General features: G+C 44.1%; 1 protein-coding gene across 4 annotated transcripts in view; it reads right to left on the reverse strand.

The window, feature by feature from the left end:
* The window catches only part of OTUD3 (OTU deubiquitinase 3), a 31,790-nt gene extending 19,017 nt beyond the window's left edge, over nucleotides 1-12,773 (reverse strand). The window contains exons 1-2 of one of the 4 annotated variants that reach the window (XM_034957048.3): nucleotides 11,227-12,772; nucleotides 3,430-3,578 (exon numbers count right to left, since the gene is read on the reverse strand). In XM_034957048.3, coding sequence (XP_034812939.1) covers nucleotides 3,430-3,578; nucleotides 11,227-11,672 — 595 coding nt within the window. In that variant the 5' untranslated portion in view covers nucleotides 11,673-12,772. Of the gene's footprint in view, nucleotides 1-3,429; nucleotides 3,579-11,226 lie in introns of all 4 variants that reach the window. The other 3 variants (XM_034957043.3, XM_034957039.3, XM_034957050.3) reach the window with 3 other exon arrangements.
* Nucleotides 12,774-26,626: the final 13,853 nt, after the last annotated feature.

Raw genomic sequence — 26,626 nt, forward strand, 5'->3', positions numbered from 1 at the left:
GAATAGCTGAAAACTGTGCCAAGGTCAAAGAGCTGGTACACAGTGGAGCTGAGGTTTCACCTACGCAGCCCAATGCCAAGGTCCTGGCTCTCAGCCACTCCATCAATTTGCCCTTGCGGAGTTCACAACCAGTGAGGGGCAAACAAGATAGGCACTAATGATGCACAAGTGCTTCAGGAAGGGCATGTGCAGTAAGAATTTGGCCTTGCCCAAAGAGAGGTCTGGCCTTTATCCTGGGCTCCTGGGAGGTCACTTCTAAACCTCTGGAATTCCCAAAGGTGATGAGAGTGTCTGTTATTCATGATGGGCCTCTCCACCACATCTGGCATCAGACCTTTGTGGTGGTGATAGGGTGAGAGGGGAGACTGAGTTCAACCACTTAGACATGCAGTAAATCAATAAGCAAAACAAAACAAAATGAAAACCTCTGGACACCAAAGTTAGGGTAAGCTTCCCCAGGTGACAATATTCTATGTGTACTGTCACACACAGATGCTATGAGGAGAATATGCCCTGAGGACAACAGAAGCTTCGTGTCTGGAACCTTTCCAGACTGTCCTATGCATCTCTTCCTTTGGCTAGTAGTATTGATCTGCATCCTTTCCCCGTAACAAACCGTAACCGTTAGCATGATAGCTTTCAGTGAGTTCTGTGAGTCCTACTACCATATTATGGAACCTAAGGGAGGTTCTGGGAGACCCCAACTTGTAGATGGTACCAAAAGTTGAGGGAAGTCATGCAAGGACTGTGTTCTCGAACCCTGCAGTTTGGCTAACTCCAGGTGGTGAACATAAGCCAACGTGGAATTGAGGAGCGGGAGGTAAGGTGTATCAGAGGAGCTTCTCAACTGAGACAACTAAGCTAATACTCAAAGGACAAGGAGGAGTTAAGACAGGAGAAATGGATGATGTTCTAAGAAGAGGAGAGACAGACACGAGAGAGAGAGAGAGAGAGAGAACTCTAATATGGCAGGAACTGAGAATTCTGAGATGGAGAGGTGGAGGAAGTGAGATAATGTTGGGGGGAATGGCAAGAGATGAGGACAGAGAAATGAGAAAATCCCAGATCATGAAGAACTAAAAAGTCTGGGCTCTATCCTGAGGTCAATAGATGAGTCACCAACAGCTTTTATACAGAGGAAAAACACATTTAGATCCCCCTCTGGCTGTTATGTAGAAAACAGACTGAGGGAATCAAGAGACAATGATACCGAACAGTATGGAGGAAATCTAAGCAAATGGCCACAGAGGTCTGATTTTACGGGGTAGTAGCAGTGAAAGAAAAACTGCTGAGGTAGAGTGATAACATGTAATGAACGGGTATGAGAAGGGAGGAAGATAAGCATTAAGAATACTCAGGTTCTGACCTGGATACTTGTACAGTTGGGGGAAAGATGTTGCTGATTCTCTGAAGCCACAGTCTAAAAGAAAAGAATAATCCTAAAGATACAGCCAGATGCAAGGGTGACCAGGTCCTTAATAGTATAGTGAACCATTCATTTATTCACTTTATGAATGTCTACCAGATGCCGGGCACTGCCACACCACAAAACAAAGACACACAGTCCCTGCCCTTGAGAATCTCACAGCACAACAAGGTAGGCAGCACACTGACATTAAAAACAGGTAACTATGACTCAAGACTCACCAATGTAACAAGCCAAGCCTTCAACTGACACACAAAGAGAATGTGCAGACTTCCAGGTTTCTTTTCATTTCTGCTCTGGCCGTCAAAGTGACTTCTTACTTCTGTGATGCTCAAATTCTTAAGCAGCTCCAAGCAACAGGCATGCATAGTGACATTTCAAGAAAACACCTTTCCACTGTTCATCTCAAGTGACTATCACATTGGCAACCGAAGATTTGAGTTCCCTATCCTGTAACACCCCAAAATCCACCATGTGATCTTCACTGACAGTGTTCAAAGTGGAGTTTCACATCACAAACTAAAAACCCGTTTCATCCAAAATGATGTTTTCATTGGATTAATGACACAATTCATTTCGTACAGCACTAAACTACAAAATTTGTCCCATATACAAACATTTAATTTGTAAACTGCTGACTATCCAGTAAACTATGCGTATCTGCTAGCCAAAAAGTAATCCCAGGAAGAGGGACCATCTGAACTCAGTGATTGGTACAAACCACCCATTGGAAGTTTTGTTGCTCTGTGTCTGGTGCCTACTGAGTAAGTTCTTTCCTAGTAAGGAATGGGAAACACTTTGGGATCACTGATACCTTTTCTCCCAAATGTCCCCCTCCTGCTGCCCTCTCTCTTGCTAACGGTACAGCCAATTACCCATTCCCTAAGCAGAAACTTCAGAATCACTCTTGTCTCCTCCCTCTCCCCTCCTCACCTCCAATGTGTCCTGTCAATTACACTGCCAAAGTGTGGCTTGGTTTGGGCCTTACTCATTATCCTCAGTAGCTACCTTGATGGAGACCTCCTCTACTCTCATCTGGCCAGTGTGGAGACCTTCTAACTAGTCTCCTTTATCAGTCTCTCTCCCCATCCATTCTCGGCATGGCCTCCAGACTTAGCTCTCTAAAACAAAGGATCAATTCTCTTTCCTGATAACAGACAGAAAAGACTGTAAGCCCTGTGATGAAAATGCCATTTGTAAGACATATCAGCAGCAAGCACAGTAGATCCTCAGTAAATATTTGTTGAAATTAAAGTTTACAAGTTCATATGCATTTTCTATAAGATCTATGCCTATTAAATAGGAACCAATTAAAATCACTAACTGACTTGCCTCAAAGAAAACAGATTGTGTTTGGGGTTTGGGTGAGAAATTAACATGATTTTATTGGGTTTTCTAATTTTAAAAGTAATACATGATCATCTAAAAGTCAGAAAAAGTCTATAGAAGATAATTTAAAATACCATAGTCCCATCATCCCCAGATGGCTAACGCTTACTAAGGGCTTATTTTAATTTTGTTATCTAATTTAATCTTCACCAAAAACCCTATGAGATAGATGCTATTATTATCTCCCTTCTATAGAAGTTTAAGGAGAATGAGTAATTTCTGAAAAATAAGTGAAGCTAAGAATTAACAAACAAAATGTTAGTATCTTTCCAGACTTTTCCTACTGTGTCTGTATACCTTTTAAAAATAGGATCAACCTATACAAGCTATGTTATAGCCTGCTTTTCCCACCCCACAGAGTAAGAAGTCATGAATCGCTTTTCAGGTCAATTAACACCATCATGTTTATTAAGGGCATATACAGCTAAACCTACTGATCCCCAACTACCTAGCATACTGCCGATAACCAAAAGTAGGCAAACAAATATTTCTTGAATAAATGAATGTCGTGATTTATATAACCAAACCCTTGGCTGGGAGGGGGGAGGATGCCAGTGGACTTAATTACCCAATGCATTACTCCTGAAGGACACAATGTCCCACAGTGAACCTACCATGCTTCTCAAAAGGAATGTCATCTTCTACAAAGGGTTCAAAATCTTCCCGCTGCTTTATCATGTAGTCCACTGTCTCCTGTCTGTGCTTGAGATGATTTCGTGAGTGTCCCTCCAATTGATCACCAAGAGCTCTGAACAAGCAATTGCTGTCAAAACAACAACATGAGTCAAGACCTTTCAAAAATGAACTTAGTTCGTCTAAAACAATGATGCTTCATGCCAGATCATCCATGGAAATATTTTGTGCACACAGAGGTAAAGACTCAACTCTAATAGTCCAGGATTCTTCCAAGACCACGGGGGACAGCATGAGGGCATATTCAACCATATTACCTTCTTGAGAGGCAGCAAACAAGGATTCTATTCCCCATGTACCAGCTGGCTGACTCAGGAGAGTCATTAAACTTCCCTGGGCCTCAGCTGCTTCAACAAGTGGAGCCGGTGATACACTAACCACCTTACTACAAGGTCCAGAGCTTACAGGCCATTCCATGCCTAAGGGCTATGATTTACAGACCCTCTTCCAAAATCATGTCCTATCTACAGCCTCTTTTCTAAAACAAGTTCCACTACAGCTACCCAGCTAAGTAATCATTCATTTAACAAATAGTACCCAAAAAATAGCAATTTGTCAAGCTGCCAATACTAACAACTGAACAATACTCTCTGTTTGAGTCCTAAGAACATAGTGGAGAAAGTCATGAGAAGGAAAGCACTTGGACAACAAACAGTTGTACTATGGAAAGACACTTCCTCCTTGCCTCCTCACTTAGCACCCAGGGAGCAACAATGCCATTGTTATTCCTGCCAAATGAAAACTTTAAACACCACATTTTGTTTCTCTAAAATTAAAATACTGGTAATAAACTGTAAGAGTTATCTTTACTTTCAAACCCCTCAAAGGCTTCTAAATTCCAAACTATCACAAACACAGAGGCTTAGATACACAGAGACTCAAACAAGACAAACACAATCTGGTATCCTTAAAACTACAGAAATAAACAATTCTGAAGCCAAACAGTTGTCCAGTTTTACACCCAACTGTTTACTCTTCCAAATGAAAAACTATGATACTGTAATTCCAAAGTATAAACTCATCACTTTCAGAAAGATTTCATGTCTAAATGTGTAGGAAAAAAGGGGGTTTTGTTTTTCAACTCAGAAAAGTGAATTTTCAACAGAAAGCTATAGAAAGGCTGGAATCTCTTCTAATGTATAAGAATATATACTTTTTTTTTTTTTGCAGGGGAGGGGAGAATTAAGACAGCTTCTATAAATTAAAAACCAAGAAGCTTTCCAACAATCTAAGACAAGATTCTAGAAGGAATGGAATATAGAGTTCTGTAGGCTAGACTGAGGTGTCTTGCTAAAATCTGACAATGGCAGTCTTTTTTCAACCATGGAGAAAAGTAAGTTAATCGATAAAACAATTTAAATGTCAAGCTTTTCCCTCAAACTTTTCTTAATCAGCATCTGCCACCACTAGCCTATTCTTGAATTTAGTTTAAGAGATGTGATTTATCACAAATTTATGTAGTTATTTTACATTTAATGTACCAAAATTCATGGTATTCTACAGTTACATGTTTGCTAGGAACTTTTAATAACATGAGCAAATGTTCTCCAAAAAAGTAGGTGTAAAACTGTATATGCCACATGAACTCAACCAAGTTCATCTGTACACTATACACATACACAGACATAGAAACACACACAAACGTATGCCAAGAAAACACACAGAAACAACCACTTAAATAGTTCTTACAATGTGCCAGGGACTGTTCTAAACACTTTATATGTACTAAACATGTTGTGTCTCACAACTCTGAGATAGGTCCTATTACCATCCCTCAGGGGAAACCTGCCCAAGGTCACAAAACTAGTAAGTGGTAGGCCCAGGATCCAAGTCCAAATAACGTGGCTCTCGCTTGAATGTCAACACCAAAATGATAGCCATAGTTACCCCTAGGCAGCAGAATTAAAAATAATATTTAAGAGTTTTAATTGTTACATTTTTTAATATGCTTTTCTATACTTACCAAACTTTCTTTGAGCTCACCCAAAACAAGCCAAAATAGACAAATCACTTCCTTTTCTGACAGGATTACAAGGTAATGAACAAACACTCCAGTTACCTGGGTTTCCTTAGGTGAGCCCAATAAGAGCACTCAAGAAACTCATGAGAACAAAGCACCGCTGCCCAAAGGGCCTCTAGGAGATCTGGGCCACTTCCTGAGTTCACACTCTCACCATTACCTATAGCAGGGCTTCTCAATCTCCACACTATTGACATTCCAGGATCATTTTTTTGTTGTGGGAGGCTGTCCTGTGCACTGTAGGAAGTTTAGGAGAATACTTGGCCTCTGCCATTAGCTGCCAGTAGCACATCACTACCTCCCTCCCCATCAGTTGTGACAACCAAAGATGTCTCTAGACACTGCCAAATGTCCCCTGGAGGGCAAAATCATCCCTGCTTGAGAACCACTGTGTTATAAGGATATATGGCAGGTCTCGCATTTGAGTTCACAAAAACAACCAATTACATAAAGAGCACGCAAATGTTTTGAGTGTGCAATAATTTACTATTAGACAATATTGCAACACACGCACCAAAAAACCTAACGTGCTCTCTAGACTGCAGTAATAATAGTAAATGTGCAGAAAAAGGAAAAGGTTTTATTATTTGGGGTCAGACCACAGATAGGGTACTAGGTACCATTCTAGCTACTGTATTTTAAGAGAGACGTATTCAGATAAATGATGTGGCTTTAATACAATATGAAGAACTACTAGTGATGTTTGGCCTAAAGAAGGCTCAGGGGGACATGATCAATACCTCCAACTGTCATGTGAAATTAAAATTATACCTGTATAATAAAACGAAAACCTGGAAGCCACAGAGACATAGATTTTGGCAAATAAAAGGTAATTTCACCTTAGCTCTATGGAGGTAGACTATATAGACTCAGGATTCTGCCAATTTCTATAACTAGCAATTCACAGCAATTGTCTAGATGTGTGTTGTTTAATAGTGGTTGCTAACCGCCTGTGACTACTGAGCACCTGATGTGGCTAATCCACAGTGAGGTGTGCTATCAGTGTAAAATACTAGATTCTGAAGAGGTCATATAAGAAAATATGAGAGATCATCAGCCGGGTGCGGTGGCTCACGCCTGTAATCCCAGCACTTTGGGAAGCCAAGGCAGGCAGATCACCTGAGGTCAGCAGTTTGAAACCAGCCTGACCAACATGGAGAAACCCCGTCTCTACTAAAAATACAAAATTAGCCAGGTATGGTGGCGCATGCCTGTAATCCCAGCTATGCAGGAGGCCGAGGCAGGAGAATCGCTTGAACCTGGGAGGCAGAGGTTGCGGTGAGCCAAGATCGTGCCATTGCACTCCAGCCTGGGCAACAACAACGAACTCTAATGTCTCCAAAAAAAAAAAAAGAAAGAAAAAGAAAATATGAGAGATCAATAATTTTTATATTGAATTGTATGTCAAAATAGTATTTTAGATACAATAGCTTAAATAAAATATACTAAAATTAGTTTCACCTGTTTCTTTTTAATGTGGTTACTAGAAAAATTTTAAATCACATACGTGGTTCATATTCTATTTCCCCTGGACAGCGCTGATCTAGATCACTGATTCTCAAAGTGTGTTCCCGGACTAGGAGCATCAGCATCCCCTGGGCACTTGTTAGAAATGAAAATGCTGGGGCCCACCCAGGCCTACTCAATCACGCATTCTGGGGTTGGGGCCCAGCAACGTAGCCCTTCCAGGTGTTTTCACTAGCAGTCCAGGTGGTTATGTTGCATACTGAAGTTTGAGAAACACTAGTTGAGAATCTAGACTCTAAATCAGTCACTCTCAATTATGGATGCATATAAGAATCATCTGTAAAATTTTTTTTTAAAAAAACTTCAATAACCAGGCCCCACTCTAAGATTCTGATGTAGTTGATCTAGGGGAGAGCCCAGGCCCTGAATTGTTTCAAAAGTTCCTCCCCAGATATTCTAGTATGGCACCCAATTGAAAACCACTGAGTGAGGCACAAAAGATGGCACTGCTGTTCAGGTGACACATGCAATAATTAGACAAGATGATGTGTGAATGCCCTTCTACTACTATGATCCTGCAATATTAAAAACAAAACTAAAAAATAAACTACTTGTTAGTAATAAGATAAATAGCTAAAATTAGTGATTCATCAATGTTTCAATTTTAGAACACTGCTAATGAGTAATGTAACTCAGAACTACATTTAGTAAGACACAACTAGATAAGTTCAGAGGGATGTTAATACTGTACTGCCTAATAAATAGAGTTATACATTCTTTTCACACTATAGCCAATCATGTTTTTAAGGAAAACATCAAGGTTAAACTATTTCTTTCTTGCTTTGAAAAATGAATCCAATTTATGTGGGTCCACCTTCCAGATAACACGGGAAATATGAAGCTGGTCCAGGAAGCATTACAAAACCCTCTAAGTAGCTCCCTGATTAATCTACACTAAGCTGACTCAACCCATGTAAAGGCTGTATTACAGGATATTGGTTAATTCATCCCTAAACCCCCTCAGGTTCCAGAATGCTACAGGTACCATATTGCCAACAATGAACATGCTCATAGATACTGTATCAGGCTACTCCAGATTGTAATCAAATCTGAACGAAAACAGGGAACACTAGAGATGTCAACTATTTTTTAATAGTCTTTAACTTCATTATATTTCACCTGAGTCCTTAATAAACATTAATAAAGGAATCCGTTGTCCAGGCGCGGTGGCTCACACCTGTAATTCCACCACTTTGGGAGGCCAAGGCGGATGGATCATGAGGTCAGGAGTTCGAGACCAGCCTGGCCAACATGGTGAAACCCCATCTCTACTAAAAATACAAACAAATTAGCTGGCTGTGGTAGCAGGTGCCTGTAATCCCAGCTACTCAGGAGGCTGAGGCAAGAGAATTGTTTGAACCCAGGAGGCAGAGATTGCAGTGAGCCGAGATTGTGCCACTGCACTCCAGCCTGGGTGGCAGAGTAAGACTCCGTCTGAGGGGGGTAGAAGAATCTGTTGACACCTGCCAACCCATCACATACACAGGAAACACCATCCCCTGCAGTGATAAAGTCTGTCATCACCACATTCGAAAGGACTAGGATACTGACGAGGGCTGAACCACAGTCCAGCTAATGGAACTCATGTGAAGAACTTGTGAACAGAAGGTGGTTAGCTCCATGAAGCCCACACAAGAGGAAATATGATCATTTTATCTAACACTGTCCGAAGAACAGGAACCTTGGAAGAGAGACATGAGCACTCCAGTCAAGCTGGTTTCTGGAGCCTAGCTTCACTGCCCGTTACTTCTACCCTTGTGCCCTACACTACCCATCACCCTAAACAACCTGTAGATCCCCAAAAACATCGTGTCCTTGTGCCTCTATATATACTCCTCCTCAGATGGGACCGTTCTCTTGGTGTACTCCTATTGGTCCTTCATGACCCAATCAGAGCATGACACCCTCTGAGAGGCATCTAGCAGTGTATCCAATGACTATTTACCGAATGAACGAGAAGGACTTCCCGGCCAATTCATAGAGTAGTAGCCTTTTCCTTCTCAATAGTACCATTATAATCAGTCACTGTTACTAAAAATATATCAAACTATATTTTAATTATTTGTATCATCTGTTCTCAAAGTGTGACTCAAGGGACCGGAGATGTGGGAAGGTCTCTGATATGCTTTCAGGGTATCCGTGAGTTCAAAACTAAGATGTAATGTACCTTTTTCATTCTCATTCTCTCACAAGTGCAGTGGAGTTTTCCAGAGGCTACCTGATGCATGAAGTCATCACTCTGATAGCTAATGGAATGTGTGTGTATTCTTGTGTTTTAAAACTTTGTTTTACTTTCTAATATAGTAAATACTCATAGCTATAACCCATATAAAGTTCTTTCGGTTTCTCAGTAATTTTTAAGAATGCCAAGAGATCTTAAGACCAAAAAAGCTGAGACCCACTGTTACGTGTTTCTACCTTAGGCTATGAAGTCCTTAAGTATCTTAGTCATCAACATATTCCCAGCACCCTACTTAAGGTGTGCTGAATTAACTTGAAAGGTATGCTGTGTGTGTATGTGGGTGTGGGGATAGGAAGCAGAAGTAGTACCCCCAAAGTTTCCCATAACCTTATGAAAGCCCCCTCAAGAGTTTACAACTCCCTGTGCTGATTCCTCCTCATAAGTAACCTTCTATTGAGTACTTCAGTTTCCTGGGCACCCTGACATTGAGAATACCATACCCAGTATAGCAGACACAAGCAATCCAATCATTTGCAAGGAAAAGCCCCAATGTCCCACGCCAATTCCACTGTATTCAATTGGTATTTCTGTTTCTATAAGGGTGTCTTGGGCTTATGCTTAGGCTAGCTGACCTCCCTCTATTATTTTTATATTTCATTCAGCAAAAACGTACTGACTGCCTTCCATGTACCAAGCACTTTGCCAGATGATGGTGAATAAATGTAATCAAGTTCCAACTGCATCTTAAGCAAAAACAGCAACGCAGCAAAGTGTGGTGAACTCTTTGTGAGCAAAAAGAAATCCAATCTGCCTGAAGCAATGAGCATAAACAGGAACGGTGGGAAAGGGAAATTAGGACCAGTTCACAGTCTTAATCAATAAGCTGCAATGTAATGTGAAAATTTTTTAAACACCTTCTTCTGCAGTTAATATCTAAGGCAATTCCTGGCCGGGGGTGGTAGCTCATGCCTGTAATCTCGGCACTTTGGGAGGCCGAGGCAGGAGGATCGCTTGAAGCCAGGAGTTCGAGACCAGCCTGGGCAACACAGCAAAATCACCGTCTCTACAAAATAACAATAATAATGAACTAAGGCAATTCCTTATGGTCTTTAATTTCATTTTAGTCTTCCCTCTGCAGGATCTGAGCACTCAAATACGGGGAGGAAAAAAACAAAAGCCAGGCTGTTATTAACACTCTCTCTTCCAAAGTGACACAGCTGACAACCAGACCCCTTTTTACCTGTCCCTGCAATGGGGATCCTAACTGTTCTCCCCTCTTCCTGACCCTTTTCCTTCTTCCATCCATGTTCCTGGAGCCATATCCCCTTTCTTGAAGCTAATTTTCTTCCTCCTCCCCACTCTCCCCCTCCGCGTTCCCTAAAGAAAGCTGGACCTGGATTCAGTCTAAGTCCCAAGAAAGCTTGGGTAAGCACCTTTGCTTACAGAGAAACTGAGGCCCATGGAAGCAAGAATTAGAGAAGCTGCCTTCAGCTCAGTAAACAGGCGACCTAATTTCACAAATGTAAATGGGGGCACCACCCAAAAACCAAGGACTCAAAGGAGGCAAAGCGTTCTACCAAGTGGGGCTTACTCAAACTCCTTCGACTGGTCTTATCGTCATGATAACTGTTTTTCCAATGCCTGGCTCCATCTCATTCCTTCAGAACTCAGCTTAAATGTCACCTTTGAGAGGGCCCTTCCTGGCCACAATCCAGTGGCCCTGCTCCCATATACGGTCTCAGCACCCACTTTCTATTTCGCTCGCGGCGTCTGCCATGATTAGGACCCTTTGGGATCCCCGCGAGCGTCTCGGGGCGAGGGGCTTGTCCGCCTCACTCGCAGCTGGACGCCCTGCACTCGGAGCGTGGCTGGCTCGCGGGAGGCGCCCGGGCCGCCCGAATGAATGGATGGACGCGAGCGGCCAACGGTCGCCAGGCCGAGCCAGGCGCGTCCCCCGGCGCCGCCTCCCTCGCTCCCGGCCCGCCTCACCCGTCCCCCGGCACCTCCCGCAGCTTCAGCCCCAGGGCCTGCAGCTGGTTGGCGAAGCTGACGAACTCCTCCTCGCAGCCGCCGCCGCCGCCAGACTCCGGCCGGTTCCGCCGATCCTTGGCCAGGGCCCGGCGCGCCGCCCGCTCGTCCCGCTTGCGCTCGGCCTCGGCTTTCCGGCTGCCGCTGCCCGGCCGGCTCTTCGCCGCCTGCTTCCGGGACATGGCCTTAGCCTGCAGTCCCCAGCGGCAGGAGGGAAAGCCGCAGGACCCCCCAGCGTCCGCCTCAAGCGTCGAGAAGGTAAAACAGCGCGGGCAACGGAGCCCGGCGACGACTACGCAGCAACCGCGCCTGCGCCGGCGCCTGGCACCCCGGTCACTTGATGGAATCCCCGCCTCTTTTGCGGGGCTCGGCGAGCAGACGCCGTAGAGAGCTAGAGGGGCACCCATCTTGGTTTGTTCTATTCCGCCCTCTAGTGGTGGATGGTACTCAACGTGAGTGGCAGGAGCGACCGAAGAGGGACCAGAGAGAACAAAGCAGGAACAAGTCAAGCAGAGAAATTAAAGATGATAGAAGTGTGGAACACAGAGCAGCGGCAAAAGTTAGGACCGGAGATGAATAAAAACGATTTAAACTCTTGCTGCGAGCCTACTACAGTTGGATAGGCACTTTCACACGGCTCATTCTTGTTTAATTATCCCCAAATTACAGGAAACTGAATCTGAGTGGTTAAATAATTTCAAGATCACACAGCTAAGAGGCAGAGCTTTGCCCTGGCTCCAAAGCCCGCACACTTGTTTATTTAATCCTGCCCTTCATCTCTCCGCCTTCCTTCGTAACTCAAGGGAGAGGTCGCCCTTCTGTCCAAGACCACTGGAAATCCTAATTCCATCCTAGAGCGACCCACCTAGGTTTGCCTGGGCTAGAGGTTTTCTTGGGATGCAGGACTTTCCGTTTTAAAACTGAGACAGACCAGGCCGGGCGCGGTGGCTCACACCTGTAATCCCAGCACTTTGGGAGGCCGAGGCGGGCTGACCACGAGGTCTGGAGATCGAGACCATCCTGGCTAACACGGTGAAACCCCGTCTCTACTAAAAATACAAAAATTAGCCGGGCGTGGTGGCGGGCGCCTGTAGTCCCAGCTACTCGGGAGGCTGAGGCAGGAGAATGGCATGAACCCGGGAGGCGGAGCTTGCAGTGAGCCAAGATTGCACCACTGCACTCCAGCCTGGGGGACAGAGCGAGACTCCGTCTCAAAAAACAAACAAACAAAAAAACAAAAACAAAAACTGAGGCCAGGTGCAGCGGCCCACGCCTGTAATCCCAACACTTTGGGAAGCCGAGGCCAGGGGATCGCCTGAGGTCAGGAGTTCGAGACCAGCCTGGCCAGCTGGCCAAGATGGTGAAACCCCATCTATATTGCGTGAGGCTGAGGTTTGGAGTACAGATGAATCTGTCACCCAGGTAGTGAGCAAAGTACACAATACACAATAGGTAGTTTTTCAACCCTTTCCCCCAACTGCCTCCCGACTCTTGTATTCCCCAGAGTCTATTGTTCCCATCTTTGTGTCCATGTGTATCCAATGTTTAGCTCCCACTTATAAGAACATGCAGTATTTGGTTTTCTGTTTCTGCCTTAGTTCACTTAGGATAATGGTTTCCAGCTGTATCCATGTTGCTGTTCTCCCCTCTTCCTGGACATGATTTTGTTCTTTTTTATGGCTGCATAGTATTCCATGGTGTATATATACCACATTTTCTTTATCCAATCCACTGTTGATGCGTACCTGGGTTGATTCTATGTCTTTGCTATTGTGAATAGTGCTGCAGTGAACATACGGGTGCATCTGTCTTTTTGATAGAACGATATATATTCCTTTGAGTATAGACCCAGTAATGAGATTGCTGGGTCGAGTGGTAGTTCAATTTTTAGTTCTTTGAGAAATCTCCAAACTGCTCTCCACAGTGGCTGAACTAATTTACATTCCCACCAACAGTGTAAAAATGTTCCCCTTTTCCCCACAGCCTCAGCAACATCTGCTATTTTTTCTTTTTAACAAAAGTCATTCTAACTGGCATGAGATGGTATTTCATCGTCATTTTGATTTGCATTTTTCTGATGACAATAAGAATGCAAAAGAGAGTTGTAAAGGTTAAATAAAAATGTAAAGCCCCAGGCATGAAGTAAGTACCTATTTAATGAAGTTGTTTGAATCAGTTCTCTGGAAATCTCATGAGCTCAGGGGCAAAGACTTTCAAACTTTAGAAACCAGGGAAGAAAGGTTTCTCACCAGCAAATAAGTAAATACAGACTGCTAACATATTGATAGAAAAGCGAACACTTGCCCGTCTTGTAAAAATCTTTTTGGCTGGGCGTGTGGCTCACGCTTGTAATCCCAACACTTTGGGAGGTAGAGGCGGGCGGATCACCTGAGGTGAGGAGTTCGAGGCCAGCCTGTAATCCCAGCTACTGGGGAGGCTGAGGCAGGAGAATCGCTTGAACCCGGGAGGCAAAGGTTGCAGTGAGCCGAGATTGCGCCATTGCACTCCAGTCTGGGCAACAAGAGTGAAACTCCTTCTCAAAACAAAAACAAAAACACAAACAAAAAATCTTTTCTGGCATAAGCCCTTAGCCTTTAGCCCACACACAGATTTTGAATGGGCGAATTTCTCTTCTCAGCGGAGACCTGTGTTAGACAGTGTCTCTAAGTGCAAATCAATGCTGCCTATAAATTATATTTAAAGGCCAAAGGGAAGGAGTATAGTACTTGTAAATAAAATGAATGCTCTGCCCACTTCGCTAGAGTTAATTAAAAGAATCATTGACCCGCACAGTGGCTCATGCCTGTAATCCCAGGACTTTGGGAGGCCAAAGTGGGGGTATTGCTTGAGCCCAGGAGTTCAAGATCTGCCTGGGCAACAAAGTGAGATTCCCCATCTCTGCAAAAAAATTTTAATTAGCTGGGCATGGTGATGCATGCCTGTAGTCCCAGCTATTCGGGAGGGGCTGAAGTTGGAGGATCACTTGAACCTGGGAGTTTGAGGCTGCAGTGAGGTATGACTGTGCCACTGCACTCCAGCGTAGGTGACAGAGCAAGACCCTGTCTCAAAAATAATAATAATAGTAATCAAACCTCATTGGATGGCAGTATAAATTAGTAAAAAGTGTGACTAACAGAATTTTAGTGAAGAAATGCAGCTTTAGGACTTTCAAGAACATACCATCAAGGGTATGGGAAAATGAGAACTCTCGCACACTGCTGTTGGGAGGTAAATTTATCTAGCCACTTTGGAGGGCAATTTGGACTGTATCTGGTAACTTTGGGGTTTTTTTGTTTTTTTGTTTGTTTGTTTGTTTCGAGATGGAGTCTTGTTCTGTTGCCCAGGCTGGAGTGCCGTGGTATGATCTCGGCTTACTGCAACCTCTGCCTCCCGGGCTGAAGAGATTGTCAGAGATTCTCCTGCTTCAGCCTCCAGAGCAGCTGGGAATACAGTCACACACCACCATGCCCAGCTAATTTTTTTTTTTGTATTTTTAGTAGAGGCGAGGTTTCACCATGTTGGCCAGTCTGGTCTCGAACTCCTGATCTCAGGTGATCCGCGTGCCTCAGCCTCTCACTGTGCTGGGATTAGAGGCATGAACCACTGCACCTGGCCTGTATCTGGTAACATTTTAAATGTCTAGTGTCTACATCTCGTGATCTATCCTAAAAATAGAAATATTACATCTCCTCCTAAACTCCTCGTGTGTATCCGTATTCTAAATTTTCCTCGTGCAAGACGATGAACCCCAGGGTATATACCCCAGACAATGTAGCTCCTTCAAAAGTACACTCTCAGACGCAGATAGTCCTAAAGCAAATTACATGCACGTGCACTAGAAGGTATGTCCAAGTGTTGGCAGTTGGCCCGTTCAGGTTCTTGACTTAGCCACGTAAAAGAATTTGAGAGTGAGTCCAAAGTACTCCAAAGAGCAGGCAAAGAAGTTTATTGCAAAGCAAAAGTGATACAGGAGTTAAGAAGAAATCGCGTAGGCAGATAGTAAGGGCATGGGAGTCCTCGGTAAGGCTTTTCTTTTTAATGAAAAGCAGCCCCAAATCATCTTCTAACAAAGAGTAGCCTGTAAAGTGGAGCTGCAGACACAAACAAGCTGGGAGCTTGCACGGGTAAATGCCACAGGGAACTACCGACTAGACATGTTCAAGATGGCAGCTTCATCACCTCTTCTCTGCCAGCCACGTGTACAGTAAGGAGCAGACAAGATAGCCTGCCAAGGATAATTTATTTGCATAATAAGATTAGGGTGGGGAACCAGCCTTCCCTGCTATGTAAATGTCACACCTGATTGAACCAATCTGTGAGCCCTATGTAAATCAGACACCGCCTCCTCAAGCTAGACTATAAAATCCAGTGCATCACCACCAACCGTTCTTTTCCACTGGGAGACACCTCTCTCTCCTGAAAGAGCTGTTGCTCTTTCTCTTCTCTTCTGCCTATTAAACCTCAGCTCCTAAACTCCTCGTGTGTGTCCGTGAGCTAAATTTTCCTGGTGCGAGATGACGAACCCCAGGGTATATACCCCAGACAGTGTAGCTGCTTCAAAAGTACACTCTGAGAGGCAAAGCAGGCTGCTAAAAGGGAGAGGCAGCCCCTAGTACCTTAAGGGGAATTCCCTTTATGGGAGCTGTACATGCATATTCATAAAATACTGCTGAGGTCAAACATGCAAAGACAGACCTGCAGTTGGCACATGCGCTTAGCATCGACGTGCTCTAACACGCATAACGTGTATCATTAGCATATAAAACCACCTAGGGGTGTGTTTTTTACTTTTTTGTTTTTTTGAGACAGAGTCTTGCTCTGTCTCCTAAACAGGTGTGCAGTGGCGCCATCACGGCCCACGGCAACCTCCACCCCCCAGGCTCAAGCCATCCTCCTGCTTCAGCCTCCCTAGTAGCTGGGACTACAGGCGCAAGCCACCACGGCCCGCTAATTTTCTGTTTAATTTTTATAGAGACGAGGTCTTACTATGTTGCCCAGGCTGCTCCCGCCTCAGCTTCCCAATGTGCTCAGATAAGCGTGAGGCACTGCGCCTGGCCTTTTGTTTAACCATTATTATGAGGAAAAGGTCTGCAAGCTAAACCTTGAGCCTAGCTGCCGATGCGGGACCCCGGAGAAGTCCCTAGCTCCCTCAGGGCAGGCATTTGTAGCTAATAGCTTCTTGGGCTTTTGAAGCTGATTGGCTGGAGATTGGAGAAGCTACAAGAAGAATTAGGGCTTTTTATTCTCTTTTCCGGGCTGTCTGAGACAGATACCAGGAACTTGTAACCATCTGGTCGGCTGGTATCCTGTGGGACCCTTGCAGAAGAGTTAGGCGTGGGTGCAAAGGATGCGGAAGGAACCCGCGGAGCGTCACACAAGGGGACAAGTCAACATGGCCTTCTAACCTTACTTATCCTGCCTCAGAAGGATGTTTAAGGCATGGTGGTGTATAAAAACAAATAACTAGAAACAACCTAAATATCCATCAATAGGAAAATGGCTTCTTAAATTATGGAACAGCTATTTATTACATACAACGCAGCACCTTAAAAGAATGAGGTGGTGGATAGATGACGGGTTGTTAGGTGCAGCCAACCACCGTGGTACATGTATACCTATGTAACAAACCTGCACGTTCTGCACATGTATCCCAGAACTTAAAGTAACACAAAAACAAAAAAAGAATGAGGTGGTGGAGAAATGAGGTCGGTCTAGATGAACTCACGTGGTTGGCTCTCCTAGGCATGTGGTCAAATGAAAAGTATGGGATCGAATGATCCGTTCAGTGCAGACTTTATGTAAAACTCAACAACATAAGACACAACAGAAGAATTACATGTTTTCTGCAAGTATATGTGTGTACTTTTTTTTTTTCCTTTTTTAGTGACAGGCTCTCACTCTGTTACTCAGGCTGGAGTGCAGTGGGGCAACTATGGCTCACTACAGCCTCCAATACCTCGACTCAAGCAATCTTCTCGCCTCTATCTTCATACTCAGAAACGTAGAAGATGGTTTGGAAGGGCACATAGCAAATGGATCAGAGTAAGGAGAGAGGAAAGAGTGAAAGTGACCTTATCGTTATTTCATATGTATTTTTAAATAAGTGTATTGTGTTCATGTATTGTGTGCATTATTACAATTAATAAAAATATTATTTTTTTTTGAGACACAGTTTTGCTCCTGTTGCCCAGGCTGGAGTGCAATGGCGCGATCTCAGCTCACTGCAACCTCCACCTCCCGTGTTCAACCGATTCTCCTGCCTCAGCCCCCATAGTAGCTGGGATTATAGGCACCCGCCACCATGCCCAGCTAATTTTTTGTATTTTTAGTAGAGACGGGTTTTCACCATGTTGGCCAGGCTGATCTTGAGCTCCTGACCTCAGGTGGTCTGCCCACCTCCGTCTCCCAACATGCTGGGATTACAGGCATGAGCCACTGCACCCAGCAAAATTAATAAAATAATTAATTTTTCTTTTTTTTTCTTTAAAAGAGACGAGGTCTCGCTATGTTGCCCGGGCTGATCTCAAACTCCTGGACTCAAGCAATCCTCCCACCTCAGCCTCCCAAAGTGCTGGGATTATAGGCATCAGCCACCACACCTGGCCAACAAAATTATTTTTCTAGACTAACAAAATCTATTCTTTCCCTTACATTGAAGCCCTATAGAGTTATCTTGGGATCTACTTTTTCACCTAAAAGGAATTTGCAGTAAGCATGTAGCTTTCCCCTAGAAACAGGCATTTCTGAAGTCTTTAAGAGTTCTTAGCATTTGCTCTCTTGCCCTTCTCACCATATCGCCCCCTAATCAATCTTGATTTTATTGCTAATTTGCTCTTCTTCTGAGGACAAGGTTCTCTAAGCAAAATTAAATATCAAATCAGCCATGTTCAAACTGTCACAGGTTAAGAATTACTAGAATTTGATGGGTTTTTTTGTTTTTGTTCTTGTTTTTTGAAATGGAATCTTGCTCTGTTGCTCAGGCTGAAGTACAGTGGCATGATCTTGGCTCACTGCAACCTCCACCTCCCAGCTCAAGCACTTCTCCTGCCTCAGCCTCCCAAGTAGCTGGGATTACAGGCATGTGCCACCGCGCCGGGCTGATTTTTGTATTTTTAGTAGAGACGGGGTTTCACCATGTTGACCAGGTTGGTCTTGAACTCCTGACCTCAAACGATCCACCCACTTCGGCCTCCCAAAGTGCTAGGATTACATGCATGAGCCACCATGCCCGGCCAGGATTACCAGAATTTGAATTCATAATATTTCACTATATTCGATGGGCACAGGAGACATATGTAGACATCAAAGAATCAGAACAAAAAGCATCCCCTCGGCAGTCTTTATTTTATTTATTGTTATTATTATTGTTTTTTGAGACGGAGTCTCGCTCTGTCTGTCGCCCAGGCTGGAGTGCAGTGGCACGATCTCGGCTCACTGCAACCTCCGCCTCTGGGGTTCAAGTGATTCTCCTGCCTCAGCCTCCCAAATAGCTGGGACTACAGGCACATCCTACCACACCCAGCTAATTTTTTGTATTTTTATTAGAGACGGCGTTTCATCATGTTAGCCAGGATGGTCTCGATCTCCTGACCTCGTGATCCACCCGCCTCAGCCTCCCAAAGTGCTGGGATTACAGGTGTGAGCCACCATGCTTGGCCTTATTTGATTTTATTTTAGAGACAGGATTTTGCTCTGACGCCCAGACTGGAGTACAGTGGCGTGATTACGGCTCACTGCAGCCTCGACCTCCTGGGCTCAAGCAATACTCCCACCTCAGCTTCCCGAGAGGCTGGGATTACAGGTGCACATCACCACACCCAACTGATTTTTTTATTTTTTCATTTTTTGTAGAAATGGAGTCCCACTGTATTGCCTAGGCTGATCTCAAACTCCTGGCCTCAAGTGATCCTCCCACCTTGGCCTCCAAAAGTACTGGGATTACAGGCATGAGCCACTGCACCCAGCCAAGGCCAAGTCTTTCATTTCCTTATTTGTTCCTAATGTTGTGAAAATGCAACATGGTTTGATTACTGTATTAGTCCATTCTCACACTGTTATAAAGAACTGCCCAAGACTGGGTAATTTATAAAGAAAAGAGGTTTAATTGGCTCACAGTTCTGCATGACTGAGGAGGCCTCAGGAAACTTACAATCATGGCAAAAGGGAAAGAGGCACGTCTTACATGACGGTAGGCAAGAGACAGCAAGTGTGCAAAGGAGGAAATATCAGACACTTATAAAACCATTAGATCTTGTGAGAACTCACTCACTATCATGAAAACAGCATGGGAGACACTGCTCCCATGATCCAATCACCTCCCACCCGGTCCCTCCCTCAACACGTGGGGATTATGGGGATTATAATTCAAGATGATATTTGCGTGGGTTCACAGAGCCTAACCATATCGATTACCTTCCATGACAGTATCCTAACAGGGCACAGGGAAGAATGTTACTCAGCAAAAGTCTTTTTTTCCCTCTTTCAGTCACCCTGTGTTTCTGCTTCTGCTTAGATGGTGGTGGTGGTGATGGTGGTGGTGGTGGTGATGGTGATGGTGGTGATAGTGATAGTGATGTTGAGGGCATGTGTGTGTTTGCATATACACGCACACACATGTGGAATTCTCTGACTCCTTTTTCTCTCTCTCTCTTTTTTTTTTTGAGATGGCGTCTTGCTCAGTCACCCACTCTGGAGTACAGTGGTGCAATCTCGACTCACCACAATCTTCGCCTCCTGGGCTCAAGCGATTCTTCTGCCTCAGCCTCCCCAAGTTGCTGGGATTACAGGCACATGCCACCACGCCTGGCTAATTTGTATGTATTTTTAGTGGAAATGGAATTGCACCATGTTGGCCAGCCTGGTCTTGAACTCCTGACCTCAGGGGATCCACTTGACTTGACCTCCCAAAGTGCTGGGATTACAGGCATGAGCCACCGCGCCCAGCCTCCCCTGTCTCTTTCTGCCGGCAGTTCCTGTTCTTGATGGCCGTGGGTCATCCTCCGTGTGCCTCTGCCTGTCCCACTTTCCCTCTCCAACTTCCTCCTCTTCCTCTGCATTTCCAGTGCTCCTTTTATCTCACCCACTTAGCATAGGGTGGACCAAAATAAAAAATAAAACAACAGGTTTTGGAGTGGTCAGACAGAATTGAGTCCAGTTCCCACTTCTTACAAGTTGTGTGGCCAGCATTGTTTTCCATAATCTTTCTGAGCTCTAGTTTCTTTGTGTGGAAAAAATGAGAGCAGTTGGGGCTTCTTCTCCGGATTGTTCTGAGGTATTGATATCACAACTCCAGCAAAGTCCCTGGCACCGTAAGTGTTAGTTTCCCTCCTCCTCTTTCCCTTAATTTCTGGGCTTTTTTTTGTTTCCTTCCTCACCACTGCCCATTCTCTCTACTTTCTCCTAAATGGCTATAAGACCAAACTATATTACATATACTAAATTATTCATATGTGTGAAATGAAGGGTTTAATATCCTTCATCATTCCTTTTCCTAGCCACTAGAAATTGCTAGAAACCTGGCCAGGCACTGTGGCTCACGCCTGTAATCCCAGCACTTTGGGAGGCTGAAGCAGGTGGATCACAAGGTCAGGAGTTCAAGACAATCCTGGCCAAGATGGTGGAAACCCATCTCTACTAAAATACAAAAATTAGCTGCGCATAGTGGCGGCCGCCTGTGATCTCAGCTACTTGGGAGGCTGAGGCAGAAAGTTGCTTGAACCCGGCAGGCAGAGGTTGCATTAAGCCGAGATCACGCCACTGCACTCCAGCCTAGGTGACAGAGCGAGACTCCGTCTCAAAAAAGAAAGGAAGGAAGGAAGAAAGAAAGAAAGAGAACATTCTGCATTTCTCTCAAGGACAATAAAACAACAGCTATTGTTTGTATGTGACCCTCACTTGATCCATTTCATCATTGGCCCTTAATGGGGAAAATATGGTTATGGGGTGGCAGTGGAGGACTCCTCTTCCTCATGCTCATTCAGTGAACTTGCTGGACCTCGAGCTGTGGGATTTATCTTTTACAGCTCCATAGCAATGTCTTTGTTTGGTGTCTGTGCCAGAGATCCTAATGGCCCACAGTATTTGCAGTCATCGTCATCCTGTGTAAACTCATTACTTACAACTGCATCATCAGCACCTGTGCCAGGACCCCACCCTGGGGCACAAATGAACTAACCAGGTGACGGGAAGTGGAAGGCTGTTCCACAGGCCACACGAGGGGGCAGCAGAAAGACATATTTTGTGATGTGGAGATGAACTGCCGTCAACTCGACTTTCCCCCACGTCTAAGGGAATAGACTTGGCATAAAGCAAAAAAGGCTTATAGAACATAAAAGCACATTGGAAATGATCGTTTTCCAATTTTGCTGTTTTATAGATGGAGAGATTGAGGTCCCAAGTAGGTAAAGTGGATCTGTTGGTCACATTAGCTGGTTACTAGCAGAGCAGGAACTCGAACACAGCCCTCTCTCCCTTCATCATCCCACACTGCCGGGCATGAAGTCCCATCCCCAAGGTGGGCCCAACAACTTCCTCTCTTTTCTCTCAATACACATGGATATTTTTCTGATATGAAAAATACATGTTGGCCGGGAGCGGTGGCTCATGCCTATAATCCCAGCACTTTGGGAGGCCGAGGTGGGTGGATCGACTGAGGTCAGGAGTTCAAGACCAGCCTGGGCAACATGGTGAAACCCTGTCTCTACTAAAAATACAAAAATTAGCCATGCGTTGTGGCGATCACCTGTAGTTCCAGCTAATCAGGAGGCTGAAGCACGAGAATCGCTTAAACCTGGGAGGCGTAGGTTGCAGTGAGCTGAGATCGCGCCATTGACCTCCAGCCTGGGCATCAGAGCGAGACTCCGTCACAAAGAAAAAAAAAAAAAGAGAGAAATACCTGCTCATGATAGAAAACCAAAAAAGACATTAAAAATTTAAAAGAAAACAAAATCACCCATACTTGCACTCTCAGAAATAATGATTGTTGCCATTTTGATGTGTTAGGTTGAACCATATGAAATTGCTGATATTTGACAATTTTCAGCCTACAAAAATGACAATTTCATATGGTTTAACCTAATATTTCCTCCCACCTTTTCTCCATGACAAACATAAAATTATTTTAAAATATAAAACGAGGATGAGACTACATGTGTATATTTGTGTGTATTTCTTTAGAGCCTACCTTTTTTTTTTTTTTTGAGATGGAGTTTTGCTGTGTCACCCAGGCTGGAGTACAGTGGCATGATCTCTGCTCACTACAACCTCCACCTCCCTAGTTTAAGCGATTCTCCTGCCTCAGCCTCCCGAGTAGCTGGGATTACAGGCATGCGCCACCCCGCCTGGCTAATTTTTTGTATTTTTAGTAGAGATGAGTTTCACTATATTGGCTAGGCTGGTCTTGAACTCCTGACCTCGTGATCCACCCGCCTCGGCCTCCCAAAGTGCTGGGATTACAGGTGTGAGCCACCATGCCTGGCCTAGAGCCTACCTTTTAAAGTGAAATATTAGCAATTACAAATATATAAAGAGAATAATGCCACATACACTCACATGTCTCCCACTCTTCCCCTGAGAAATAAGATGTCACATATACAATTGAAGCCCGCTATCCACCTCTCCCCAACAGGGTTCCTCCCTATCACCTTGAGATAACTACTATCATCACTTTGGTATTTATCGCACATTGGTTTGTATCACTAAATCATATGCAGTATTGTTTAGCATTTTTAACTTTATATAAATGAGACCAAGGTAGATGTATCTTCCATGACTTTTGTTGTTTATAAAGGATTATATGTATGTATATATATATATATATATATATATACATAGTTTTTTTTTTTTTTTTTTTTGGAGACAGAGTCTTACTCTGTTGACCAGGCTGGAGTGCAGTGGTGTGATCTCAGCCCACTACAACCTCTGCCTCCCAGGTTCAAGCGATTCTCCTGCCTCAGCCTCCCAAATAGCTGGGATTACAGGCACATGCCACCATGCCCTGCTAATTTTTGTATTTTTAGTAGAGACAGTGTTTCGCCATGTTGGCCAGGCTGGTCTCGAACTCCTAACCTCAGGTGATCCACCCACCTCGGCCTCCCAAAGTGCTGGGTTAGAGGCCTGAACCACCGCACCCGGCTGAATTGTATATTTTTGAAACTTATCCATGTTGATGATACATGTAGCTTTTGTTCACTCACTTTCAATTTTTTGCTATTAAATATTCAGATTTACTATCTGCCTGACTCCGCTAGACAAGAATCTTCCGCGGTGGAGACTCTGTCTTAGTTATCCGTGGCACCCAGGAGGCCCCAGAAATGGCCATTGAGTGGAATGGACAGATGCAGGAAGTGAAAAGCTGAAAATCACTTTGCCAGATAAGCCCAGACTCATCTGTTGAGCACTCAAGGCAGACAGCACTGATAAGAAGGCCCTTGTATCTGGGAGAGGCAGACGTCAAAGCTGAACATTTCTTTATGATGCCTCTCTCAAGTGACAGATTCAGAGTTCTAAGGCATCTGATCCAGAACTGGAGGGGAGGACGGAAGCATCAGGAAAAGCTCCCAGAGAGCCCAGAACTCATTCCTGAAGGATGAGTAGGTTCCTCTCTTCATGGCAACCAGAGCCAGAAGCCCAAATTTATTTTTTATTCTTTATTTTTTTTAGAGAGACAAGGTCTCATTCTGCTACCCAGGCTGGGTTCAGTGGCATGATCATAGCTCACTATAACCTTGAATTCCTGGGCTCAAGCAATCCTCCCACTTCAGCCCCCCAAGTAGCTGGGACTACAGGCACACACCATCATGCCTGGCTAATTTTTTAATTTTTTTGTAGATACAGGGTCTCACTATGTCACCCAAGTTGGTCTCAAACACCTGGCCTCAAGCCATCCTCCCACCTCAGCCTCCCATAGCACTGGGATTACAGGTGTGAGTCATCGCCCCCAGCCCACATTTTTAGATAAAGGCATTTACTTATATGTCCTCAGGATTCTTTGGTTATATCCATAAAACCAAGTTTTTCAGACCATTAACATGTATGATTGGTAGAAAAATGGCATTGCTGGAGCCATAAAACACAGACAACGAAAAATAACAATTCCTTTGTCAAAATCTACCCACCTCTGATGAGTTCAAAGTTACAGGAATAGTAACAAGTCACAGTGGCAATGAGGCATAGAAGCGAGAGTTTAGGGGCTCTGGAATCAGATGGAGCTGAATCAGAATCCTGGCTCCTCCACTTCCTAAATGTGTGACCCTGGGCAAGTCATTCACCTCGTTCAGTTTCTATCTCTTCATCTGCAAAATAGAGATACAAATGTCTACCTTGCAAGTTGATGGATATAACCTGCCTGGCATATAGTGTGTATCCTATAAATGGGAGGAAATCCTAAGATCAGACTGGGTTGGCAGAGAACTGCCTTTGACTATTGAAGGTGGACATGGTTGATGAGAGAGTAAACTCCTCATAGCCATGAAAACCCTGCATCTCACTGTGACTGCTGATACAAGCCACTGGTCCTGTAGAGTAGCTGGGAATCATTCTCAGCCCTCCTCAAGAACACGCCTGTCCTGTGAAGAAGATAAATCTGGTCTGGATGCGGTGGCTCACGCCTGTAATCCCAGCACTTTGGGAGGCCAAGGTGGGTAGATCACCTAAGGTCAGGAGTTTGAAATCAGCCTGGCCAATATGGTGAAACACCATCTCTATTAAAAATACAAAAATTAGCCAGGCGTGGTGGCAGACGCCTGTAATCTCAGCTACTCAGGAAGCTGAGGCAGGAGAATCACTTGAACCTGGGAGACAGAGATTGCAGTGAGCCAAGATTACGCCACTGCACTCCAGCATGGGTGACAGAGCAAGAGTTCATCTCAAAAAAAAAAAAGAAAAGAAGAAAAAAGAAGACATATCTGCTGATAGCCCAGGAAGCTGCTTCCTTTGGCTCTGTGTTCGTTTCTCTTCTTGGAGAAGATGAAAGGAATAAATGGGTATGTATCATATCGGTAAAGTCTAGGAGAGACCCAGTCCTAGAGAGAGGATCTCTCAAATAAAGCAGAAGATTTCCAAGCCCATTTAAAAGTTCACAAAAAATGTCACATGCAAAAGCATAAACCTAAACATCCTGAAAGGAGGGGAAATCCAGTGTTTCCACTACCTACTAGTTTCCAGGTGAATATCTCTATAGTTTTCCATTACAAGAAAGAATTGTGGTCAAAATGACCCCCTTGCAGTAGATCTATTCAAATAAAAGAGCATTTAATTTTTGTATTTACAGCTAATCATAATATTACACTCAGTCTCTCCACCCATACACACTTTAAATTAACCTTTATTTCAATTTGCACAGCTAGAACTACTAGAGTTTCTCCATTTTGCTGGTGAAAAAAATGCCACGATTTAAAAGGTACACACCAGGCCGGGCATGATGGCTCACACCTGTAATCCCAGCACTTTGGGAGGCCAAGGCAGACGGATCACTTGAGGCCAGGAATTCAAGACAAGCTTGGCCAACATGGTGAAATCCCATCTCTACAAAAAATACAAAAATTAGTTGGGAGTGGTGGGACATGCCTGTAATGCCAGCTACTCGGGCTGCTGAGGCACAAGAATCACTTGAACCTGGGAGGCAGAGGTTGCAGTGAGCCAAGATCATGGTATTGCACTCCAGCGAAGGCAACAGAGCAAGATTCTGTCTCAAAAAAATTAAATTAAATTAAAACTCCTCATCATTTGACTCAATACCTAGCCTCAGAAATAATCATTCAGGCATATATTTTCATGGGAAAGATGACAAGCAACTTAAATGGCTACCCCATAGGGGCTTTTTCAAATAAACAAGGAATTCCGCCATATCATAGAATAATCAGTAACCAATAAAAATAGTCTCATAGAAAATGACAGATCAAATGAAATGAAACGGTGTATGCAATGTGTTATTGGGTGAAAAGAGAAGTTTGCAAAGAGGTGGGGCTCCCATTTTTGGAAAAAGACACACACGTACATACATGCAGAGAGAGAAAGAGAAAATGAAAGAATAGGCATCAAATTAAGTTGATTACCTCTGGGCTCTCAGAATTGGACATGATTTTTACTTTGTTTTGTTTGCATTTTTTGCATGTTTGTATTTTTCTAAATTTCAGACATTAAAATTTTATTACAGTGGTTTTTTTTTTTAATAAAAAGCATCCCAAAGAAGATGTGAACAACTTTTGGAACACCTGGCCCTTTGCTCTAAGCCTGTTCTCTAAGCTTTCATCAGCACCAGACCTCAACAATTCTAGGGCTGGAGCAGCCTCTCATTGGAAAAGATCAACTATTTCTTTCTAGAGCAGCCAACCCTAACTTTGATTCTGTCAGGTATGTCATT

This window comes from Pan paniscus, chromosome 1 (assembly GCF_029289425.2).
Source record: "Pan paniscus chromosome 1, NHGRI_mPanPan1-v2.0_pri, whole genome shotgun sequence".
Lineage (NCBI taxonomy): Eukaryota > Metazoa > Chordata > Mammalia > Primates > Hominidae > Pan > Pan paniscus.